General features: G+C 33.4%; 1 protein-coding gene across 1 annotated transcript; it reads right to left on the reverse strand.

The window, feature by feature from the left end:
- Positions 1-8,852: 8,852 nt before the first annotated feature.
- LOC114715481 (uncharacterized) lies at positions 8,853-13,698 on the reverse strand. The gene is made up of 7 exons (XM_028900356.1): positions 13,101-13,698; positions 12,120-12,427; positions 11,217-11,957; positions 10,657-10,785; positions 9,519-9,722; positions 9,100-9,300; positions 8,853-8,993 (listed from the first exon to the last, which is right to left on the reverse strand). The coding sequence occupies exons 1-7, from the start codon at positions 13,363-13,365 to the stop codon at positions 8,871-8,873; spliced, it is 1,971 nt and encodes a 656-aa protein (XP_028756189.1). The 5' UTR covers positions 13,366-13,698; the 3' UTR covers positions 8,853-8,870.
- Positions 13,699-22,418: the final 8,720 nt, after the last annotated feature.

Below are 22,418 nucleotides of genomic sequence, written 5' to 3' on the forward strand. Positions count from 1 at the left end.
TTAATGGGTTTAACATCCCTACCCATGGCATTGGTAATTGGTGCAACCCCTTGGAAAGACTTGAGAAAATTGCCAAAAATCTTCTTCTCCCACTTCCCCCACATTTCTCAGTTCCAAATCATATCTCACTACTTTGCAACTACTTTTTAACATCATACTGGCATATATGAAGATTTGAAGTCTTCCTTTGGAAGGCATGCATGCAAACATGCACCTTGTACGAGAATAATGTCAGCATGGTTGATGAGGAAGGAAACAGTTGAAAGCAATAAAGAAAAGCAAACAGTGCAGCAGCATAGCATCTCCATACACACATGCTCCTTTTTTAATTTTTATAGTGATTCAAAAGATTCTTTATTTATTTTTTCCAACAGTTTCAAAAGATTCTGCACTAGCACACAATTCAACTTTGATCTTTCTATAAAAATGAGCCCCAACAATGCCAACTAATGAATAAATTTATTCACAAAGCACTTCTAGCAGCTTTTGCATGTGTGATGATTAGTAATCTAGTATTAGGAGGTGTGGATAGAAACCAAACTATGGTTTCAAAAATACTTTTACAATTTACGAAGTAAATATGTAAAGGAGTTTGTCTCATTTTGCGGAAAAATACTTTTCAAAAGTAATTTTGAGGGTTGTCAAACACCCCCTTATACTAAGATAACAACTTTTAGAAAGTAATTCCCCAATACAAAGACAAGAAAGATTAATGTATAACCATATTCCAGCCATTTAGGTTCTTTGAACCTACAAATAACGTATATTCCTTCACTAAATTTTCCTTTCCTTGTCTCTCCATCTTTAGTAGTTGCAACAAATGATATTCGGGTATCATAAAAGTTAACAATTTAGAAAAATATTAAATAAATCGGCTTACCAGACAATTGACATTTGAAACACCTTTGCCTTCACCACATGCTAGAAATAACTCCTTCCAATGTGGCTGGTAATCTCCTAAGTGATCACGAATGTCAAAAGGACGAAAAAACCAGATAACTCTCACCTTCTTTTCATGAGCTGGAGTTTCATATATCTTCACAAGCTTGCCAATAGATGTTTGAAAATCACCCGTTTTGTAAAAGTAGACACAATCATACAGAAAGTACTCTACACCCTCATAAGTGAATGACTCATAAAACTGGACGTCTTTATTATTCAGACCAACTCCTCTCTTGTTGCCCCACTTAAAATTTATTTCATCTTCACCATTTGTCTCCGGTGGCTGTGGCATTGCGTATAATCTACAAGTTGTCAATGCTCAAAAACAAAAGGCGGAAGCCTGAGATAAACAAGTAAATTATACACTGCAAACTGAAAACTAATTATCAAAAAGACAAAAACTGAATAAAATATCTAGCATAGAAAGACAATGACATCAAAAATCGACGAATTGGGAGATGCCTAACGAAGATCAGAAGAGCTAAAAAATAAGCGCAGAGAATCACCTGAAGATCACTATCAAAGAAAAAACCACAACAATGGCAGCTGCCAATAATGGGTTTATCAAACTCTCAGCAGAATGAAAGAAAGAAAACTGGTTTAAGATAACAAACTATAGAGCTGCGAGCACACTCGAGCAGGCTTTCAGGCTTAGAAGTAAAATCGCAAACCCAAAAAGCAAGAAATGTCAGAAGAAGAAGAAGATAAACATGCAAAGGACCAGCACCAAAAGAACACTTCAAGAACTATGATTTCTAAATATTAATGAAAAACGAGGTTAAATAATCTCGAGAATAGTGCAATGCTTTCAACGATTCTGCGCTAACTAAACATTTCCCCCGAGGTTCTTCTTCCTCGAATATAAAATCAATCATAAAACCACACAGGCTGCTTAAACCTGACCCCAAAATAACCAAACACCACATTTACTGCGGAAAATGGCCGTACCGAAGGGAAACGCTAAAGCCTAAAGCAGAATAATCCCCCTTTCCTTAAGCAACAGACAGATATTATTAGCATGACCAGTTAAAGGAATCAATGGAAGGCATAGCAGAGTAATATCTGCAGTATTCGCTATCAACAGTTTTATTAGTAGCTTACAAACAACCAAGCTTACGGAAATATTTAAAGTCACAACACAAGACTGAAACGATCAGATAAAGGAGGGGGGGAATACTCATGATCCGTATCCAGAAACAAACTCGAAACAGAGAGCAAGCATCAGTGAAACAAAACCATCAAGACGTCAGAGAAATTTCGTAACGGCATCAACACTTCTGCATGGAAGAAAACATAACGTGGGGCAAAAGCAAAGAAATAAACCCACCATTTCAAATCGATGGATCAGTTGAAGCGTTTGAAGTGACTATTCAGTAACAAACGATGGAAGAAGGAGGAAGACCGAGAGAAGTATTAGAAGAGTACTGGAAGAGGAGGAAGACGCTCAAACCTGTAAACCTGTTTTCAAAAGGAACAAAAGCCATGTGAAGAGAGAAGAGGGAAAGAAGGAAGGAACGCAGAAAATGAGGTTTGAATGAGAGTGAGAGTGAGAGTGAGAGAGAAAGCTGCGTACTTGGAGAGTAAGCAGAGGATGGTGCTGGGAAAATGGGAATTGAAAGGAAATAAGGGGTCAAAGGTGACAATATTGCCGGAACTAGAAACCGTGATGGTCGGCTTATGACAAGTGAACCGGCCATTAGCGGGGGAAAAGTGGCTTAGTGGTGATATTTAAATAAAAAAAATTATATAAATAGAGGATTCAATTCACGCATAAATCCTATAAAATCTAATAAAATAGAGATATTAAAACATAAATTGAATGGACTACTATTTTTCAACTTAAAATGACATTATTTTAGACTTTTTAAGAAAAAAATATATAAAAATTAACTCAATCATAATCAAACTAATTAAGGGATTAGTTCATAGCTGAGTTTTGATTCCATAGAAATAACTTAATTAATAGTTGACTTTTGGTAAAAATTAATGACTAACTAGTAATCAGGGATAATTTGATTAGGGTAAGTCATGCATACATTAAAATTTTGAAATGGATATTATTATATTGATCTAAGTCAAAACATTTTCTCCATGGTGATCTGGTTGTACCCTGTAACAGTAATGGTCTTTTTCATTTTGTTGTTGCAAATCCTCTCTACCATTAATAATTTATACGTATTCTATGTATACTATACTCATGATCTTTATTTTTAATAAGAAAAATTTTAAAAAAAGACTTTTGAAGTTTAAAATTGACAATATATTTTGATTTTAAAATTTTCAAAATATTTTTTAGAATTTTTTCTTTTTAATGTGTGTGTATAAAACAAAAAGGCTCACATAAATTAGAAACACTGTGTGCAGAATGAAGACTCACAGAGAGAGTGGCAGGATGGGAATAATAAAAACATTCTTTTTATGAAGAGGCCTGATGCTAATGGAGGGAGGGTGCGTGTGTTAATAATGCGCAGGTTGCTCTAGAACAAGTGACTGTACGGACGTGACAGCGACAGGGTCTTTCTCAATTCAGCTCCGCACTGTGGCATCTTCAGGGTCAGGATTCGTCTGAAGTTAATTTAAAAAAATTTTATTCTAATAATAAACATTTTCACTGAAGAGGCAATCAATGTTAGTCAGATTAGGGATGCAGTGAGGTCGCATCCCCTCAAATATAGTAACCAAATCAGGCCTCGTTTTAAAGGTCCGGACAGATTTTATATTGTGTGTTTGGTTTCCAAGAAATTGCATAGTACAGCTTTTAGGATTAAAAAAACAAAAAGTACTATACATGTGATTTGATTTTTAATTTAATCATAAATATAAAATTATAATTTATTTATTTTTTAATATAGTTTTTATAGTAATTATATATGATAAATGTTTTATTAAATAGTAATTCTAATTAATACACATTATTAGTAAGAACATTCTATTATTAAATAGTAGTTCCAGCTAATACATATAATTAGTAAAGGTACTCTTAAAAAAACAAAACATATTTATTACAAATAACTAACTTAACAGACTTTCTTAATTTATTTAAATTAACCAACTAACTCTTAGCACAGAAGTAATATTTTCAAATTGTTCTAGTCAATCGTCGCTAAAGGGTAACTAAGATCACTTTTAAAAAAATGTTTTCATATATTTACTTTATTTTTAAAATTATGATTTGATTTTTATCTAAATGTATTATTAATTTAGTCATCCAATGTTCAGTTCTTCTTCCTCGTAGTTACTCTCATGATTCTTCAACATTATTATTCACATACAGCGAGTCCTCTTGTTGTATAGAGGATTTTACTTAACAAAAAAAAAAGAAAAAAAGAAAAATGAATGTCTCTAAGGCTGCAAATATTTGTCGCCATAGTTTTTTTTTTTTTTTAATAATTACAAGAGCCCTTGGGGATGGAATATGCAACGTGGCACTCATAATAGGTAAGTGATATGTTTAGGCCGTGAGACCACGGAGCATCATAATTTTTCTTTTCTTGCATACTATACTTACATTTGGGTTGAGCGTTATTTTTGTTTTGAAAGCATTTGTGAATAAGCTGTAAATATCTAAAAGTTTATTTGTCTCAATGTTGTCCCAAAAATATTTAAAAAAAAGGGCAATATCACCTTAACTACTAAAAATAAATGTTGATTTTAATACCTTTTAACGATTAGCATATTATTGCTTTTTCTAGCACTTTTTATGTGACATTGAGTAAAAAATGAAAATTTTGGTTAAAAAAAATTCCTGTTTGAAAATTTAATCAGTTAAAAAGACTTGAATTTGAGAGTGTGTAAATATGATCTGTAAGTACAACATATCTTCTACTATGTATAAATGACTTTCGTATTGATGACTGTTGCACATCGTTGATAATACGTTGCACAAAGCGGAAGATATGTTGTACTCACAGATCATATTTATATTCACTAAAATTCATATTCTTTTAACCAGTTAAATTTTCAAACAGGAATTTTTTACTAATTTTCTTTTAAAAAAAATTTTGATTACCAACAACCCATTTACAAATACTTTCAGAATAAAAATATCCTTAACTTATATTTATGACGTGTTTATTGGACGAAAAGAAATTTTGATCATCTGCCCCCTTTTGGTTTAGAAAAATTGCGGTTAGATATTTCACTCCTATTATTTTTTGTTAAAACAAAATGGAATAATGAATTCTCCCTTCTGACCCTCCCTTCTCCTAATCTTTCTTCTCCTCCACTGAATCAAACACTACTTTGTTGGACATATTTATAAGAAAAACCAATAAGAGCATTATTTTGTACCAAAACATGGGAAACAATTATCCAATGTCTTATGGGCTTATCATAAACTTCCTATTTTAATGTTATTAAAAGCAGTTGTGTTAAGTTGGTGCCGTTAACCAAGGTCAATAAAAAAAAAAAACCTAGCGTCGTTGAATACACATACACCCAATCAATCAATAAGGGCATATGCAGAAAGAGAAATAAATTTCATACATTTTCATTAAATTACACCTCCTCGGTCTAGTCCATTCAAAAACAAAGTCAATGATGGGTTGAGTCAATAATTAACAGTTGTCTTGCCAAATTATTTAATTAACTAACTACAAGTCATCACAATTACTTCCTCAGGTTCAAAATATAAGTACTTCTTTAGTTCTTAGTATAAGATGTATTTAATTAATTTAATTATATTAAAAAAGTTAGATAAGTTAATTAATTATAAGATATATCACATATTTTTTCTAAAACACCATAATTATTTTATTTAATATTATCTATCTCTCTTCTACTTAATTATGATTGTGAAAGTATCAACAGGAGTAATTTAGAAAAACTAATAAATATGATAAATAGGTCTTATATTGAGAACCAAAACCAAGTCGACAATTAGATAATATATTAAGAAAAGGAGAATTATCAAATAACTAAATTGCCCAACTCAAAAAGTTAGTTAAAATCTGTTAAAAACAATAAGTATGTAAAAAAATATAATTTATGTTTTTAAAACACCCTTATTGATAGAGAGAGTAAGTAGGACGGACACTGGGTAGAAAAAGAGTTGAGAGAAAGCAAGTGGAAAAAAATATGAGAAAGACATATAATTAATTAGGGATAAAAATGAATACATACATTAAATGATTAGACAAATCTAAATTATATCTTATGAAAAAAAAAATTCCCTTCAAACATTTGATATTTATGTTTTGAACCAAAGGGAGTGTCTAAATCTATCCTTAGCTTAGATCGATTATGTTCATCTTCAGAGATTTAGAATTATATCATACCCAGTCCATTACCTAATTTCTGTAACAAGATTATATGGGTGGAAACACATAATCAAGAAAGAAGATTAGAAGAAAAAAAGAAGGGTGGGGGGATGAAATATAAAATATCCCAATCCTAAGGTATCCCTTGGTATGAAGCATTTAAAACGAGAGATAGAAATTGAAATTGAGATTGAGAAAATCATGTTTAGCATGACAGGTTGTTTATTATATGGGATTAGACAAACTCATATATATGGGATTGAGAAATGTCATGGGAAAAATGGTGCTTCCTAATTCTACTTCAATAGGTTTGTCTAATCCCATATAACAAGTTATTATTTATACTAAAAGTTTTTTTAATAATTTTTTTATTATAATCCTAGTCTTTATTCTTTATTTTTAATGTTTCATACTAAATAAGACTTAAGAGTCCAAGTTAATGGCTCGTTGAAGAAGGCCAAGTTATTATACTCTGGAAAAAGCTACGGTAGTAGCTAGTGTTGGCATGGAGCCGTTATTTTGATATGCAGGAAGAAATGCAGAGACTAAATGATGGGGAGGATGCAGCAAATGGAAGGAAGAATTACAATCAGCTCTTAAAAAATATTTAATTGCTTTAAAATTTATTGATAAGTAAAATAAATAATAACAAGTTTTAAAACAGAAAATAATAATATATTCAGATAGGGCACTTGTTATTAAAGCTTCTTTGGTAAAAAATTTTTTTTTAAAGCTCTTGTACTTAATGGAAAGCCGAGACAGTGACCATGGAAGCACACGGACCCCACCCGCCCCATGAGGGTATTCCTAGAAACAGAGATGGGTTAGGACGGCGGATCATTTCATAGGCTTCCAATGGCACCCGCACTTGTCTGTTTGTATATAATAATGAAAGATTATACTTCCAAACAGAAGTACTACTTGGTCCCAAAAAAAAAAAACAGAGGTATTACATTCCCGGTCCTTAATATAAAATTTTATTAGATTTTTATTTTAATTTTAGAAAAAAATTTTAAATAAAAGCCCGATCTCACTTTTATAAATATGAAATCGAGGTGAAATATATGAAACACCCTTTAATCAAATAACAGATTGATTATAGGAAATGACAAGTTCATTTTAATAAATGATAATTTCAGTAAACCAAATCACAACTTGACTGAGGGTATGTCAAATGACGAGTTGACTAAGGAAAATAACACGTTCACTTTAACGAATAACAATTTCAGTAAATCAAATCATAATTTGACTAAGGGGCATTTTAGACATTTTACTCACATTTCATATTTGTAAAAATGGGACTCGGTCCTTATTTGTTATTTTCCAAATTCAGGGTCTCAAATCGTAATTTTACATATTAGGATATCTTTATTTGCAATTTTCCCTTAATTTTAAACATAAGAATTCAATCTATTTTTTCTCTTATATTTATTTATTTTTTCAAAATGCTCTTTTTAATAATAGTAATTCTAATCAATAAACTTGATTAGCAAGGATATTTTAGAAAAGATAATACTTTTTTATTATAAATAACTAACTTAACTTATTTTGTTAATCTACTTAAATAAGTCAACTAGCTCTTATATTTAGAATCAGAGGTAATATTATCTTCTTAATATAAGAACTACTTTTATTTTTATTTTGGTCTTATATATCACATAATATATAATACTTTAATCCACTTTGTCTCTTATATTTATTCATTTTGTACAAGGTTTGTCCTTGCACAAACTTTTGTCCTTTAACTTCGTACAATGTTTCAATTTGGTCCCTTAACTTTAAAGAGTATAGTGCTAGTCCTTTAACTCTAAAAATTTTTAAAAAGTGATGAGATTAAGATTTTAAATGTTCATAAAATATTCTCAAATGCTAACATATTAAGTTTAATTTTCAAAACGTTTATGATTGTTACAAAAAATCATCATTGAAGTCTAATGATTTTAGGATTAAAAGACCAAGTGTATGCTTTTTAAAGTTAATGGACTAAATTGAAATATTGTAGAAAATTAAAGGACCAAATGTATACTTTAACCTTTAAATTTTAAATACAACTCTTAATTTACAACTATTTGAAATAATATTTACATCTTATTTTTCAAAATATTTTTTCAAGGACCTAATTGTCATTCATTCTGTCTTTTGGAACTTAAATGTCATTCCCTCAAGTAAAAATGTAGCAACTGATTAATTGTCTCAGATGTCCTAATTCAAGAATTAAAAGTTGAAACATGTGTTTTTCTTTTCTAATATATAAAAAGAACAAATTTCTTTATAAAAATTTTCATAAACCACCATATATACCCCTTGAAGTTAAAGAATAGTGGTCAACCGTAAAACCATGCTAACCATAAAGTTACAGGTACATGTTCTCTTCCCACTAGCTTCTGGGAAATGGAATTTACAGGCCCAAACGAACACAAACATTCTCAACTACTAAGAATGAGGGGGCAAAAGAAGAGAAGGAAGATACAGGAGACAGCTCTAAAACTAGAGCACCCAAAAAAGCCTCAAGAGTAGAGATGCCTTTGGTCTCATTCTCTCGATGTGATATTTCCTTAATAATTAACCCAATACTAACAAGGGAAAAAGGAAACTGGAAAGGACATCAATGCCCCGACAATGTAGACTACAACACCATTAATACACTCAACTTGAAAAAGAGGGACAACCTTATTGGCCTTGCAAGTCAGATACAGACAAGAGTCTAGTGATAAAAGGTGTTATGGCTGCAAGCAAAGCCTTTGGACATTCCTCATGTGGAAGGTGGCCACAGCCAGATATTGCAACTAGCCTCTGCATGAGAATTGGTAAGGGAAGCATGAGGAGGAGAAAGGACAATTCATGATGCAGAAAATCATGCAATTTGTATGAAGAGAAATCGTATTGGTGGGATGCTTACAGAATTTACAAGTTTTGAAGCCATAGCTTGACAAGATTTGAGAGAAACAAGGGAATCTTCAGCACCCGCAATGACCAACACGGGCATGTGTTCCACAGATTGAAGCAAAGATTCTGCGTTTTTTGTTGAAAGTATGGTTTCAGATGACAATTTGCCAATCTCATGAAGCGCTTCGTCCCATCCTTCTACACGTAATGGGGCCTGAAAACATAATAGAACAGTTGAATGTAACAAGATTTGCTGTTTTTTTTTTTTTTTTTAACAGTTCAGAGATTTTCCTGCAGAATAATAAACGGTTTTTCTGCGGGTTTATTCTATTTGCTCATTATTAACCTTGCGACCTGAGACTTGGAATAAAACTGCACCTCTTATCTATATCAACACGAATGGATAAAATACGTTTTAAAGTACAGAAATACCTTATAGAGAGTCAAAACTTCTGATGTCAGCTTGGTAGTATCGTACCAAGCACGCCGATTCACCACTTGAGTGATTTCTGTTCTTAGAAGAGGACGAACCAAGTGCTTCTTTCCAAGTGAGGTATGGAGAAGGATTCTTGCAAAGGAAGGAACTACTTCTCTTGACAAGCTAACGTTTAGTAATACTACCCCTTTAATGGTAACCTGAATAATATGCCGAGCAGATTTCAAGACCTCGCCCAATATGATTCATTAATCATTAACTAGAAAAATAGCGACCTCATAAAATTGCATGTCCAATAGCTGTTTTAATACATACTCAAACGATATACCAAGTTACCTAACCACTAAGTACTCATTCTTTGCAGCATAATTTGAAATTAACATAGAAGGCATGTATCTATATTTCTTCTATTCCAAATGCTGAGTGAGTAGTTTGCTTATTGGAGGAGAAACTAACCGAGTTTTGCAGAATATTTTGAAGTCCAGTAGAGACCCCGTAGGGCCCAAAGTACTGGTAAAATACAAACCATAAAACAGACTCAAGCCATCCCTCATGAATCACTCTCTGTTCATTTAATCGTTGTCTTTTCAATTATTTTAGACACAGCAGTGCAGCACAGTAATTGACTAAGTGGACAAGATCTACGCCAGGAAAATGACAGCCACGCAAAAGAAAGTGGTCTCAACTAAAAGTAACGAACTCTGAGAGTGGGTGGGTGCCGGTGGGACGGCTTATAGAGCCGGGGCAGCTGACATGGTGCGCGAGCACTGGGCAGCAGAGAATTGGTGCGCTTGAGAGTAGGAGCAGGGTGTAAGACGGTACATTGTGATGGTAGACTACTGTTTTGGGGGCGGGTAGGAGAGCTCTGGGCCGGGGTTTTGCTATGTTTTGGGGTCTGCTTTGCAACTGGAACAGAAAGAAGGTTGGGGGTATTCCTGTTCTTACTCTACCAATGTCATTGGAAGAGTCGCAAAATTTTTTGTGATCAAAATATATATTGAGGTTCCAAATTCCAACAAAAACCGATGTTGTACGGGTAACTTGAAATCTGGTTGCATAATGAGGCTAGCAACTTCATCAAAATATTTATTGTAGTCCTGGACCGCATGGCACAAAAAAGTAAGAACCACATACGTTGGAAGAACTCATCGCTGATTGAACTTTCTGAGCAGCCTTCAGAGCAAGCACCCCTCCATCATCATGACCGATAAGCACTACTGAAGAAAAGCCAATCTCGGAACAGAAAGAGACAAGCAAGTCAACCTGGAAGAACAGGTCAAAAGGAAGAAGAAGAAGAATCAGATAAAACCTTGTTCAACGACAGAAAGTTTTATTAAAAATAACCACACAAAGTGGGCTGATTGAATATACAGAGAAAAAGAAAGAGGACCATATTACTGAATATGTGAGTTTTTCATTTCTGTTCCAAAATTTTCACATTTAGCAGATTTCTGCAACCTATGACACCTAACTCCCACGACTTCCTTTCTCATCCATCCCATCAAACCACTCTTCAAAACTAGGAAAAGAAATGTGCAACAAATAGGCTCTAGGCCTTGGAAGCCAAAAATAGACTCTCCCTTCAAAAAGGTAGCAACATTCTCATCATCTGCTTAGCCTATGCCTTAATTCATTACGACGAATATAACTACTGTCTTGCAATACAATGCATACTAATCATAAGAAGTAATCACCTGACTTTCAAGCTTATAAGGATTAGGCAGATTTTTTTCCTCCCACTCTTCCGGACGCTGCCTTGAAGTTAGCCCCCAACCTGGCCTGTCAAATGCAGCAACTGAGCATTTACATTGCCTAGCCAGAGAACCCATCACATGCCTCCAAGAGAAGACTCCTCCACCAAATCCATGCACTAATACAATACCAAATTGGCTATTAGGCCCAATATCGTCCGGATTTTGCTCCAAAGACATAGAATCCAATTTACTTGTCTCATCATCTTCATGAATTCCATCAAGGCAAAAAGAATGGATATCTTCAGACGGAATACAAGAAGTCATGGGACCATCCAAAAGAGGAGAATGTAGAGATGACCCATGGAATTGAATGCTATAGCTCCTGTGGAGTAGTCTCTGCATTTTGGGAGACATGCTAAGCAAATGCCTATTCAAGTTTTCTAAATCCCCAGACATTGATGAAGAGCTGCAACTAGAATTTGGTTCAACGAAGGATGTCGAGGACAAGGAATGTGGAGGAGAACCAGGAAAGCTTATCTTGTAATGTAGTCTTAGCCCTTGGCATGTAATGAACAAGCTGTTCGAATCTGCAAGCAGACTGACTGGCAGTTCTTCCTCGCGAGCTGTCGCATATGGTCTCCTCTTCATCTCAGTGTCACTTTTTGGGGTTCTTCCCCCAGAAGGAGTGGGAGAACGCGGGACCTTTTGATAACCAGAAAAAACATGTTTGCATGAAAGGACCTGCATAATGGACACACGCGCGCACACACACATATATAAATTAGTTTTTGGCAAATTTCAGAAAAATTCTTTTAGCGGCTGCTTATTATTAGAATCATTAAATTCCAAAGATTCCAAACTACAGAATCGATATGCTAAGCACAAAAGGACAAGATAACTCACAGCTTCAGGGTCAACTCGGTGAAGAAGGAGCTTTCTCCGAGCTCTGCATCTGGTTCTATAAGCGACCACAGTGTGGCCAAGGGCCAACACAACTGACGAAAGAAATAGGACTGGTATTCCCCATGACTTCTTCAAGTGGAGCCTCTGTTTTGAGCTGGTTGCTGAAGCTTCCACTTCAATTTGAGAATTTACAGTGAAAACACAAACTTTGACTGATAGAAGAACAACAGAGAGTAACGAACACAGAGTCACAGTTCCAAGGTATGGACCATGGGATAAAGCAGGGCCTTCACAAATGGTATAGACACCTGTCATCGTTAAAGGATGATAAGCTGAATATGAGAAATGCATAAATAAACAAGAGGTGAGGATCCAACGGCACGTGTAATCTTGAAGCTACGGAATAAGAAGAAAGAAAAGCAGCTTTCCTTCTTTGAACTTCAAAGTAGGAGCAAAAATTTAAACCAACGAGGTGAAAGAAGATGCCGGCCCTGGAATAATCTCAGGAATTACGACATTCCCCATATCTCTCACCACAATGTTAATTTAATAAAAAATAAGAAGGATAGAAAACAAGTAAATCAACCATAACCGTCTAATTGGACACTGAGCAATTGAATATAAGTTTAATTATTGAAATTAGATAAGCCATATAAGAGTAAAATTTTGAGAAAAAGAACAAATCAAAAGATGTAAAGCAACACTTAAAACTTATAATAACGATTTTTTTTCAATATGATGAAGAGCACACCAGAAATTATTTTCGAAATTTATCTGGTAACACAAATATTCTCAGAAAACCAATTAAGCAATATTGTCTCCACCGCTTCACAAAAGAAACGAAAACCAATTCATTTAATAAAATAGGATAAATTCACTGCGTGATTCCTTCAAGCACGACAGCAACTGAGGAATCATCATGCAGGCGAGAATTGAACTGGAACAAAAAAACTCAAGAGGGAGATGGGAGGAGAATCATACAGAGAATGATGAGGGATCTTACGACCGAAACGAGAGGAATATCTATCAAGGAGCTCTTGAAAGCGTATCGACGCCAATGCACTTTGAAACTGCGGCAGCTCACGCACATAAAATTAGAGAGCAAGACACTGGGCACCAACACATCGACTAATGCCACGAGCACCGGCAACGACGTGACAAGCAGCGACACCAACATCGCCACCATGAAGAAAACCGTCCGAAAGCACCTGCGAGTCTTCTCGAAGCATTGCCCTCCTTTCGCCATGATCAACAAAACCAAACCGAACACGATCCACCCACCCCAATCCAACACCCGTTCCAAAGAACGACGGCGCTTATAAAATACAAGATGGTTCAAACAATACCATCCTCTCACCGCCAACTATAACTCCAGCATAAAACAAAATCACGCCCTCCGGCGGGGGATTATCCTCCATTTTCCGGTGCCGGTGGAGAAGAAGAATTGAAAGTACAATGCTGCCGGAGTGATTGCAGAGGATGGAAGAAGAAGGGCAAGGAAGATGAGGAGCAAGTGCTAGGGTTACAGTGGTGATGGTGACAATGGAAAATCGAGAGAGTATTGAAGAAAGATCGAAGCTCGGATGAATTGCCAGCCTATTTCTCGCATTCTCCTCCATCTTCATCTCTCGCATAGTTTACTGCTATTTATATTTTTCTGATTTGGAATTTATTTTGTTTTTGTTGTCGGGACATTATTATTAGGAGAAATTGTAAAAAAAAACCTTGGAATTGTAAAAACGCAGATAGAGACCCTTGACAACTTCACTTTGGGTTTTGACAACTTCAGGGCATATTATTCTTGTCAAAACCTAAAGTGAAGTTGTCAAGGGTCCCTATCTGCGTTTTTACAATTTCAAGGTCTTTTTTTGCAATTTTCCCTTATTATTAAATTATTAGAAATTAAAATGGTTATAATAATTAAAATAAAAATAAAAAAGGAGTAAAGATTCTTGGGTTGTATCGTTGGACAGAAAATCCAAAGAATAAAATAGAACAATGGTTGGGGGTAGAGGCAAAGACATAATGAATCAGGCTGTCAACTGACAGCTCTTTTGTGTTTGTGGATTGACGAATTCAGCCTTACCAGTGGCGCTTCCCCGTTTCCAGATTCCTTCCACCGATTTGTCCCAATCATCGTTTTAAAAGCAAACACAATGCCACACTCATTAATTAATTATTCAGTAAATTAAATTATACTCCCTCTTTTTTTGTAAATTTTTTTTTCACTTTTTAGAAGAAATTCACACACTACTCACTAGTTGTTGATTGGAACGGTAAGCGGTTTTATTCCTATCAAAAGAATACGAGTTCAAATTTTAAAAAGCACACTTATTGAAAAAGTTTTAAAGTCTCTAAAGTTATTTATGTGAGAGGAGTTTGTTTGAATTTACATCAAACATTTTTGTAAGTGATTCTAGATGGAGCTTATACTCATATGGCAATGAACAACGTTAGTGTCATTTGATCAAATTCTTTTAAGCATGGTGCATGTACACACATACGTGTGTGGGCAAAGAGAAAAATGTACAGATACATATACACGCACTGGTAAGTCTAACAATTTTAACTAAAAATTGAGACCAAATAATCAAAGCGGATTAAAGAATGGGAGCACATCATACTAATCTGTCTGTTTTTAATGCATGACTAAAATTAGGATTATTATTTGTTCTTCATATGCAGACAGAGATTAGCATCTATCATTGCTGAAGAATATTCATAATCTTAAAAAATATAAGAAAAATTAATCTTTTAATTATTCAAGGTTTAACTCACTTATTATAATTCAGTTTCTCCACTATAACTCGATGTTACTCAATTCCTAAATTTTTAAGTTGCTTATGACTAAGTCTCTAAAGTTTCTACATCTAATAATTTAATCCTTGTTACACATAATTTATTTTTAATCACCAAATAATTATTCTACATGACAAAAAATATCAATTGACGTTTGGCTGAAAAAAACACATAATATGCATACTAAACGAGTAGAGTGGCAGGAAAAGGAGGAATCAGTTTCGGTATTCATCTCAGTATTAGGCATAATAATACTCATCAAATCTCAAGTACTCAGATTTAATATGGAAGTTGAGATTTAATTTTTTATATCTTTGTTTTTAACAAAATGTGTTTCTTTAATAGATAGATAGTCCAAAATAAATACAATATTTTAACTGTAATTTTTTTAAAATAATTTATTTATTTAAAATTATTAATTAAAAATTTTAAATCTATACTACTCCTCCGATCCTTAATATCGGACCTAATTTTTGAGTTAGTTTTGGTCCTAAATATAAAACCCGTTTCTTATATTTATTAATTTTTTCTAAATTACCCCTATGGATATTCTCTCGATCATAATTAAGTAGAAGAATGAGAGGGGGTATTAAGAAAGATAATTATGGTGTTTTAGAAAAAATGTGTCATTTTTTTTATAATTAACTAACCTACCTAATTTTTTTAATCTAATCAAATTAATTAAATAGTTCTTATATTAAAGATTAAAAAAGTATTGAATATTGTAGATTTTAAAATAACAATAAGTCTCATGCGAACCTGGCTCGGGAATGGGGGAGGGGCACAGCGCAGCCAGCGAGGTCCCCGAGAAGGCAACGTAACGGTTGGCAACATTCAAATTAAAATAACTGAAACGGGCGCTGGGCCCCACATCAGTTGGTATCAGTTGTCACCCTCGCTGCCACGTGTTGCCATCATTAGATTAACGTTTCTTCCCCCCTCAAGTCTTAAGTCTTAACCATCTTGTGTTTTTTTTTTCCCTTGAGAAAATGGTTAATTTGTGATTCAAGTAGCCATAATATAAGTTGGTTTAGTTTTCACCTGAAAAATTGTATTTTCATAAACCGACTATAAACTTTAAAAAATTGTTTGCACCATAATTATAATATTTTTAGTCCTAATCCAACTCAAACTAAAAGGTATTAAAAATTTTTTGTATACAGTTAATTATGAAAATTCTAATAATAAAGGTAGCTCTTGAGCATTGAGACAAGTCTATCTTAGTTTAGAAATGCATATCAAGGCAACTGGATCATTTTAGAATATGACAATCCAAGCACTTGACCAATCTAAGTGGTATATTAAGAAAAAGTTAGTCAAGAATGACCTGATCTATTCTAACTTACGTTGTGTTTGGCTCAACTGAAGAAAAAGAAGGGGAGAGATTTCAATAGAGGAAAGGAAATGATAGGGGAAAGGAGGAGAGATACAAAGGGGAGGAGAAGAAAGGGGAGGAGAGGGGAAGGATTTTAATAATCATTCGTTTAGATTGATTAGAGGGGAAGGAAGGGGAGGCATTTTTAATGATACCATATTTGACATAATAGGGGAAGGGATGGGAGCTATTCAAAAATTATATATTTTACTCTATATTGACTTTTTCAAAAATATTATAATTCTTTATCGTTTATTTTTTTGTCCCAATGATTTTTATCATTTCATTTTTTTTAACAAAATTGTAAGTAGTTTGATTTTTCTATTTGAATTGTTGAATATAAGGAAAATGAAGTTGAGTTGATTAGAGTTATTAAAATTGTAAAATTGAGAGAGAAGTACAGAATGAAAGGGTGAAAGAGAGGATAAATGAGAAATTATATTATTTTATGCTAGTTATGAAGTTAAATATTTTCTCTCTCATCTCCTCTTGAAAAAACTTCACTTTTAGGGTATGTTTGGCTCAATGAGAGGGAGGGGAGGGGAGGGATTTTAATGGAAAGAAGGGGAGGGGAGGAGAGTGGAAGGATTTTAATATTATCTTGTTTGGATTTATAAAGAAAGAGGGGAGGGGAGAGGAAAATATTTTAATATGGACAATTTTGTTCTTATTTTATTTAAGATATGGGCATAATGGTCACAACATGACAAAATATGGGCATAATGATCATAACATGGCAAAATATGGGCATAATGGTCACAACATGACAATGTATTACCCTTTCCCTCCAAATCCTCCCAATTTTGGAGGGGAGGTTGAGGAGGGGAGGGGATGGAAAATTTTAAAAAATTTTCCCTCCCCTCTTAAAATTTGTGTGTTGCCAAACAAGGAAAAATGATTAAAATCCCTCCCCTTCCCTCCACTCCCTCCCAAATCCCTCATACCAAACACACCCTTAGACAAGAGACTAAGAGGAGGAAATGAGAGCCCCTTCCGTCTTTAAAAATTGTTTTAGCCAAACGAGGGGAGAGGAGCAGCTTCCTTCCCTCTATTAAAAAATGTTCCGGCCAAATGAGGGGAAGGGAGCCACCTTCCTCCCTTCTGAAAACCCATAACAAACACAATGTTAGAGTGACTTCTTGGATTAGATGGATTATCTAAACTAGATACTTTAACTTGCAAGTAGATAAAATGATGTTTTCTTCTTTCTTTTTCAGACATAAAAAATAAAAATAAAAATGGCTAAATTTTGATGTTTCAAACTTCATTGTTCAAACATGTCTCGGTCTTTTGAAGTAATTAGTCCTATTCTAATGTGACTTGAAGAAATATGCCTGCTAGAAGGTGATTCTTTGAGCCTATTCACCTTTGGAACTTCATACATTAGAAAAGTTATTTTACCTCTTTAATTGCACAATTTTTAAGTCTAGTTACAAAATCCCCGAAGAACGGTAGAAGTTTAACATGTCACCATGTGAGTGAGTAATACTAACTTCGATCTTTAATATAAGATCTCATTTGATTTTTATTTTGATTCTAAATATGAGATCCTAATCCACTTTATCTATCATATTTATGCATTTTTCTCAAAAAAATCCTTCTAATAATGATAGTTCTAGTCAATATATTTGATTCGTAAGGATATTTTAGAAAAAAAACACATATTCATTACAAAGAACTAATTTAACTTATTTTTTTACTCTTCTCAAATTATTCAGCTAGCTCTTATAATTAGGATCAGAGATAGTAATATTTTTAAAGGCCAAAAAAAAAAAGGGTCTAAAATGAGGGGGTTTTGTGTCTTTTGATTATTTCTGACAAGAAGGTCACGCTTTCATGTGAGAATGATTTTGTTCTCAGACTCTACGATACGCGTCACGTGCTTCCTTCTAAGTTCTACCCACTTCTTCATCTTCTCTCTCTAGACCTCCCTCCTTCCTCACTTTTCTTTTCTTCGGTTTTCTTTTTCCCTTAGACAACATGGCCATGCGGGAACCATTCCTCTTCAGGGGAAAAAAAAAACTGTACCCTAATTTGAAGAGTGAGAGAGGAGCAGGGCAAAAAAGAAAGAAAGAGACACGAAGGAGACAATTGGAGAAGGAGAGAAAAGTACAGAGATGATGGGTATGGGAAATGGCCTTGGTGGGCCTGCAACCTGCAACTCTCAAAGCTTTAGGGTAAAGGCTATGACTTGCTTTATATGGATCTTTCTGTTTATGCTTGAAACAAGAAAATGGAGAGGAAAGGGTTCGCTTCTCTTGCAACTTCATAAGACACATGAAAAAATAATTGAAAGTACAGAAGAAACCTATCTCATCAGCTAAGATGGCCTCATCTTAAAGGTCTCTCTCTGAATTGATGCTTTCTTTCTCTTTTCCCTGTCTCCAAAGCAATTGAAGTCACATATATGTACACGAAATTGGAGAGACCACAGAGATATTTTGTTTTCAAAATATCATTCTCTTCCACACACACAAACTATCAATTCACAGAGATGATGATATAAACATGCATGCTCTTCCAGCAGCTGCAAAAAAGTCAAGAATCTCTTCCCTCTTGTCTTCTTTTTCACACATTATAGTGCAAAGAAGATTCTCATTTATATATAATGAAAAGATGGGAATATTTGCCGCTCTCGCTCTTTTGTTAATTTTCTTTTATATATATATATATATATATAGGCTGATGACAACGTATATTTACTGGGAGCAATCATACAAACTTTAAATGTAAGCACAACAACTAATATACTAGCTTTCATATCTTTAATATAAAAACGAGTTGACTAATTTGAGTGTGTTAAAAAAACTAGTTATATTAGTTATTTTCAATAAATATGTGTTATTTTTCTTAAAATATTCTTACTAATCATATGTATTAGTTACAATTACCGTTTGATGAAACTTTTAACATGCCTAGCTACTACAAGGATTAGCTTAGAAAAAAGTGAATAAATATGAAAGACAAAGTAAATTGGAATCTTATATTCAGAACTAAATTGAATGTTAAACTATTCCTTATATTAAATGCCAGAGGTAGTGTGTATATATATACATATATGATAGATACTATTGGGATTTTTTTCCATGGGAGGAATCATTTTAGCTTTGGTCAGCGTGTGGGAAACAAACTTGCATGTTCATTTTCAAACAAGCTAGTTGCAGAGAGAGAGAGAGAGAGATACATACATATATATGATGATTAAGGACGTAGGACCTTTATGTTGATATATATATATATATATATAAAAGTGTGTGTGTGTGTGTGTATGAGGGGAAAAAATATGAAGGAGGGAAAACTTTATAGAGAGAGGGAGAGAGAAGAAAGAGTGAAAGAGGAGGGCTGATGAGTCAATGCAGAGGAAGACGAAAGGAACTTCTGGCTTGTGTCAGAAGGGAGGACCCTCATTTTCAACTATGTCATATTCTTTTTTTTTTTTGAGTAAAACTATGTCATATTCTTTAATTAGCACTCACAATGCTCAATGTTGCAGAGACCTAAAAATTTTAATGTTCTTTTCTTAACATCGCCATCAGTAATATGTGTTTTATGTGTTTTATTCTTTGTCCCACTCCCAACAGCATGCTTCGAACATGTACTCTTGTTTTGTTCATTCACTGTATTAGATATTATGGACGGCCCTACTATGCTTGTTTCCTTTTGGTTAAACCTTTAGTATCCGTCCTAATGTCTGGATGTAAGGCGTTGTTAGGCCAGCCCCCCTCCCCCCACAATCGACTAATCTATTCTAGTATCACAATATGATGAATTAAAGTTTAAATTCTCACACAGAGAGGTATTCATATTTAGTACTTAATAGTGTTTCGAATAGAATTGTTTTCAATAAGAGAATGTTTGTGCTTATCAGAACAAAGAATTTATCTTTTCCAGAAAATGTGTTTCTCAAAATTCAAACACGTATTCTACTTCTTATAAAACCAATCACTTATTGGTACAACCCAGCACTTTCTCTAACAAAAGTGTGTATCTGTGCTGTTAACTCATCTCAAACCCTATATAACAGTTGGTAAATCTCAGCTGGGAAACGATGACATCATAATTCCTTAAATCACTATTCATATAAATATTTGTGTCTGTCTGATTTCATTTATGTTGAGTTGTTTTTAGGTGCTGAAAGGTAACTTTCTGTCTCATATATCAAGCAGTAAATAACAGGGAGACTATCGGTTGGATGGACACAACACAATAAATATAAAATGTCGTGAACTTCGTTGTTGTTATCGTTGGCTTCTTCATTTGCCAACTTTTTAATAAAGCTGCCTCGTATCAAGAGCCAACTGTACATTTAAAAAGCTGAACAGTTCGTTATCTTTGATAATGTAAACACCAAACTTAATTAAAGCTGCCTCATATATAGGAATAATATAGTAGCAGTAAAACCCTCCTGCAGGTATGCAATAATAATATTCCAATACCTAGGGCTTTTTCAAAAAATGAAAAACAAAAGGCAGTTTTTTTTTTTAAATGAAATGAAATGCTGGTAGAAGAAGATGACAACGTTGAAGGATGTCAATAAATATTGGCTGGATAATGTCCAATTATATGACAGAGTCAGGGACAGCGATGCAAGAAAACAAAGCCTAATGATAGCTTTTCGTGAAATTATTATTTTAATTATAGTTTAATCCGCCACATCTTTTGTCCTGTAAAGGAACATGCCATTATCTTTTGTACTAATATCTTACTACCTCGTATCCTAAATATTAGCTTGTTCATAGCATAATTTAGAGTACAAGTGACCTATTATATGCATGACTGGAGGCAATACTAATTTCTTGTTCAATTTTTCTTTCATAAACTTAAAATCTACCGGAGTCACTTTACATTTGAGATTAATCTCTGTCGAATACGGAGTATTAAGATTAAAGACTTCTCAATAAGTATGCTTTTAAGATTTGAATTTGTGTTCTTCTTTTTATGGGATGACATTGCTTACTATTTCAACTAATAATATCTTATACAATCTTATTATATATCAATCTATTGTTTTTTTTTTAATTTAATAGGTTCGATATTTTAGGCTGGTTTATATATATATATATATATATTATCTATGTATGATGAGTAGGTATATAATAAGGCATCAACTAGACTGATTTAATACTACCTCCGGTCCTTAATATAAGACCCTGTTTGACTTTTATTTTGGTCCTAAATATAAGACCTTAATCCATTTTGTTTCTCATATTTATACATTTTTTTTTTCAAAATAGCCCTTCTAATAATGATAGTTCTAGTCAATACACTTGATTAGCAAGGATATTTTAGGAAAGACAACACCTATTTAAGACAAATAACTAACTCAATTTACTTTCTTAATCTCCTCAAATTAGTCAACTGGCTCTTATAATTAGGACCGGAGGTAGTATTATGCATTTGCTTGGACGACTGATGTTGAAACTTAAAAGAGTTATTAGAAAAATAAATTAAAACCCCACTCATTCACCATTACTGGCCACAGTCTTGCTGGCATGCCATCTTCACCCATATTGGAAAAATAAAGGTTGGCATCAGATTTAAAAAAAATCTGTCATTATTAAAAAAAAAAGTTATTCATACAATTTAATGTATGAAGGATACTTAAGCCTTATATATTTAATACATGTTTCTTCAATCAAGTGAATTTTAAAGGATCGATAACATGAATAGCAAAAGTTTGTTATGGAATAAATAATATTTAAAAAGATTCACATATCTTGTGGCCCAAAAAAAAAGGATTCACATATCTTAATTTGATTAGAAACAAACACCTTGAATAACAATATTTTTTTATCATTAATATAAGATCTAGTTTGTAATTCAAATTAAATTATAAACTAAATATTATATTAAAGACGATCCGTAGTATTACTTCCGATCCTAAATATAAGAACTAGCTCACTAATTTAAAAAAATTAAGGAAATAAGTTAAGTTAGTTAGTTGCAATAAACCTATATTATCTTTCCTAAAATATCCTTACTAATGAAGTATATTGGTTAGAACTATCATCATTAGAAGGAATACCTTGAAAACAATGTATAAATATAAGAAACAAAGTGGATTGAGATATTATATTTAGGATTAAAATAAAAATCAAATGAGGTCTTATATTAAGAACTGGAGG

The sequence above is a fragment of the Neltuma alba genome, unplaced genomic scaffold (genome assembly GCF_004799145.2).
Source record: "Neltuma alba isolate B1F8T4 unplaced genomic scaffold, ASM479914v2 tig00011591_pilon, whole genome shotgun sequence".
In the NCBI taxonomy this organism is placed as follows: domain Eukaryota; kingdom Viridiplantae; phylum Streptophyta; class Magnoliopsida; order Fabales; family Fabaceae; genus Neltuma; species Neltuma alba.

Bases quoted from the DNA above. Each gene is read 5' to 3' on its own strand.
- LOC114715481 (XM_028900356.1), bottom strand. From the start codon at position 13,365: ATGGCGAAAGGAGGGCAATGCTTCGAGAAGACTCGCAGGTGCTTTCGG. The intron at 9,723-10,656 runs GTATGTGGTTCT...CATATTATTCAG, and splicing joins CAGCGATGAGTTCTTCCAAC to GTTACCATTAAAGGGGTAGT. The intron at 9,301-9,518 runs GTATTTCTGTAC...TTATGTTTTCAG, and splicing joins AAGTTTTGACTCTCTATAAG to GCCCCATTACGTGTAGAAGG.